This window comes from Malurus melanocephalus, unplaced genomic scaffold (genome assembly GCF_030028575.1).
Source record: "Malurus melanocephalus ecotype Western Australia unplaced genomic scaffold, MMel_1.1 scaffold_3351, whole genome shotgun sequence".
In the NCBI taxonomy this organism is placed as follows: Eukaryota; Metazoa; Chordata; class Aves; order Passeriformes; family Maluridae; genus Malurus; species Malurus melanocephalus.
The window spans coordinates 3,714-6,372 of record NW_026626583.1 but is presented as its reverse complement, the minus strand read 5'-3'; the positions used below and the strand labels follow the sequence as shown (position 1 = coordinate 6,372).

Sequence of the window (2,659 nt, the reverse complement as noted above, 5' to 3'; positions counted from 1 at the left end):
CACGGCCGCTCCAGCAGCCGCCGCAGCATCGCGGGGCCGCCTTCCTCCGCTTCACCGGGGAGCCGCACAAGCGGCCCGGGCCGCGGGGGAACCGGGCAGCATCGCGGGGGAACCGGGCAGCATCGCGGGGGCTGCGGGAGGGAGGGAGAGATATGGGGGAGAGAGGGTGAGAGCAGCCCACGGGGTTACCGGGAGATGGATCGGGTCGTCCTCGGTACCGGGGAATGCTCGGGCCTCGTTCGGCTCCTCCCCGGTACCGGGAAATGCCCGGTCCCCGTTCAGCCCAACGCCGGTACCGGGAAATGCCCGGTCCCGATCCCCAGTCAGCCCAACCCCGGTACCGGGAAATGCTCGGTCCCGATCCCCACTCAGCCCAACCCCGGTACCGGAAAATGCTCGGGCCTCGCTCGGTTCCTCCCCGGTACCGGGAAATGCCCGGTCCCGATTCCCACTCAGCCCAACCCCGGTACCGGAAAATGCCCGGTCCCGATCCCCGTTCAGCCCAACCCCGGTACCGGAAAATGCTCGGTCCCGATCCCCACTCAGCCCAACCCCGGTACCGGAACCTCCTCTATCCCCGCTGAGCCCCGGGACCCGGCTCAGCCCATTCCTGCCCCTCCGGTACTCCCGGCCCCGGTAACTGCCTGGCCCCGGTACTCTCAGCCCAGCCCCGCCCGGCCCCGGTACCGCTCCGCCCTCCCCCGGTACTCCCGGTCCCTGTCCTGCCTTTCCACGCTCCAGCACCTGCTCTTCCCCGCAATACTCCCGGTCCCGGTAGCTGCTCCCCGCCGGTTCGGCGCCGCCCCGATCCCCGGTTCCGGTACCTTCCTGGGCCCGGCCGCGCCCGCCCCGATCCCAACCCTACACCCCCGGTAATTCCTCCCCACTCCGGCTCCAATTCAGCCCCCACAGTGCCGGTGCCGCTCCTGCCCCCCCGGTCCCTCCCCGCTCCGCTCCCGGTACCTGCCTGGGCCCGGTTCAGCCCCGCCCGGCCGCCGCCATCTTGGAGCGGAGGGCGCGGCGTGATGACGTCACAGGGCGGGGGCGCGGCGGGGTCAAGGCCCGGGCGGGGGGGGCTGAGGGGTCCCCTCAGGGGGATCGAGAGAGCGCGGAGGAGGCGCCGGTGGCGCTCGGTGACCCCCGGGCGGGGCGCGGTGGCCCGGAAAGACCCGGAGGAGCCCCAGGGGCTGGAGGGGGCGCGGTCCCCAAAGTGGGCGTGACCACAGCGGGCGCCGTCGCCGCGGCAACCGCTCCCTTTCCCGCCCTCTGTCCGTCCCATTGTGTGACRTCACGGGAAGGGCGCGATGTGATTGGACGCAGGGCCGGAAGTGGAGCATCGGGGCGGGGCGCCACGTGTGTCACCCGCGGCCCCGTGTTCCCGTCCCGAGGGCGTCTCTGCGACCTCCGTGTCCCCGCAGGCCACGCGTGGGTTTCCCGTGCCCCGGCGGATGCTCAGCCGTGTTCCGAGAGGCGTTCTTGCGACCGCTCTATTTCCCCGTTCCTGCTCTGTGTTCCCCATCTCCCATAGGTCCCGTGTCCGCATGGGACCCCTTTGGCCACAYGTGTCCCCGTCCCCAGGGGGTCCCTGCGACCCCCGCGTCCCCCATTCCCGCGTGGTTCCTCCTGACCCCGTGTATGCGGAACTCTCAACGTCCCCTGCCCTTCCCAGGCATGGTGTCCCCACGCCAAGCACAGGATGGAGGCACATCTGCCCACACCCAACAAAGATACACTCATTGCGTCTCTTCTCCGCGGTCACGGCGCCCTCGGCCCTTGCGCAGCGGCAAGGGCGCCATAGCAGCGGATCTGCCCACACCCAACATGGCGGCACTCTCGGCTTCCCCTGCCCTGTACTGCAATGGCGTCCTCGCGCATGCGCACCACCAAGGGCACAATGGCGGCTCATCTGCCCACACCCAACATGGCGGCACTCTCAGCGTCCTCTGCCCTGTAGTGCAATGGCGTCCCCGCGCATGCGCAACACCAAGGGCACAATGGCGGCGAGCTGCCCACATCCAACATGGCGGAAATCTCAGCTTCCCCTGCCCTGTAGTGCAATGGCGTCCGTGCGCATGCGCAACACCAAGGGCACAATGGCGGCGCTCTTGCCCACATCCAACATGGCGGCACTCTCGGCTTCCCCTGCCCTGTAGTGCAATGGCGTCCGTGCGCATGCGCACCACCAAGGGCACGCTGGCGGCGCGCTTGCCCACATCCAACATGGCGGCTCCCACGGCTTCTGCCCTTCCCCGCCATGACACCTCCCCCGCGCATGCGCAGTGCCAAGGGCACGATGGCGGCGCTGCGGGCGCTGTGGCGGCTCCGGAGCCCCTCGGGGCTGAGGGCGGCGGGGGCCCGGTTGGGCCCKGCCCCGGCCCGGTGAGACCGCGRKGGACACGGGGACACGGCGGGAGGCTGTRGGGAGGCTGTGGGGAGGSTGTGGGGKTGTCCCCCCGCTCACCGCCCGACCCCCGGGGTCGCCCCCTCAGGTCGCGACAATGGCAGCCCGACATGGAGTGGGCGCAGCAATTCGCCGGGGCCATCATGTACCCSAGCAAAGAGACCGACAAGTGGGTGCCGCCGCCGTGGAACGGTGAGGAGACCGAGGGAACCCCGGGGGGAGCGCGGGAGGGCGATTGGAAGGGCCGTGAGGGCTTTG

The 2,659-nt window shown here is 70.8% G+C and overlaps 2 protein-coding genes across 2 annotated transcripts in view; one reads left to right on the top strand and one right to left on the bottom strand.

Annotated features, from left to right (window-relative positions):
- Nucleotides 1-6: 6 nt before the first annotated feature.
- LOC130588102 (transcription initiation factor TFIID subunit 4-like) lies at nt 7-1,362 on the bottom strand. Its single transcript, XM_057389061.1, has 2 exons — nt 964-1,362; nt 7-131 (listed from the first exon to the last, which is right to left on the bottom strand). The coding sequence occupies exons 1-2, from the start codon at nt 1,277-1,279 to the stop codon at nt 52-54; spliced, it is 396 nt and encodes a 131-aa protein (XP_057245044.1). The 5' UTR covers nt 1,280-1,362; the 3' UTR covers nt 7-51.
- An 896-nt stretch (nt 1,363-2,258) lies between these two features.
- The window catches only part of NDUFS2 (NADH:ubiquinone oxidoreductase core subunit S2), a gene marked incomplete at its 3' end in the record, with an annotated part of 4,109 nt that continues 3,708 nt past the window's right edge, over nt 2,259-2,659 (top strand). The window contains exons 1-2 of the mRNA XM_057389060.1: nt 2,259-2,379; nt 2,490-2,647. Coding sequence (XP_057245043.1) covers nt 2,273-2,379; nt 2,490-2,647 — 265 coding nt within the window. The remainder of the gene's footprint in view (nt 2,380-2,489; nt 2,648-2,659) is intronic.

Coding starts and splice junctions, on each gene's coding strand:
- LOC130588102 (XM_057389061.1), bottom strand. CDS start 1,279: ATGGGACGGACAGAGGGCGGGAAAGGGAGCGGTTGCCGCGGCGACGGC. Junction 132..963: donor GCTGAACCGGGCCCAGGCAG/GTACCGGGAGCG, acceptor TCCCTCCCGCAG/CCCCCGCGATGCTGCCCGGT.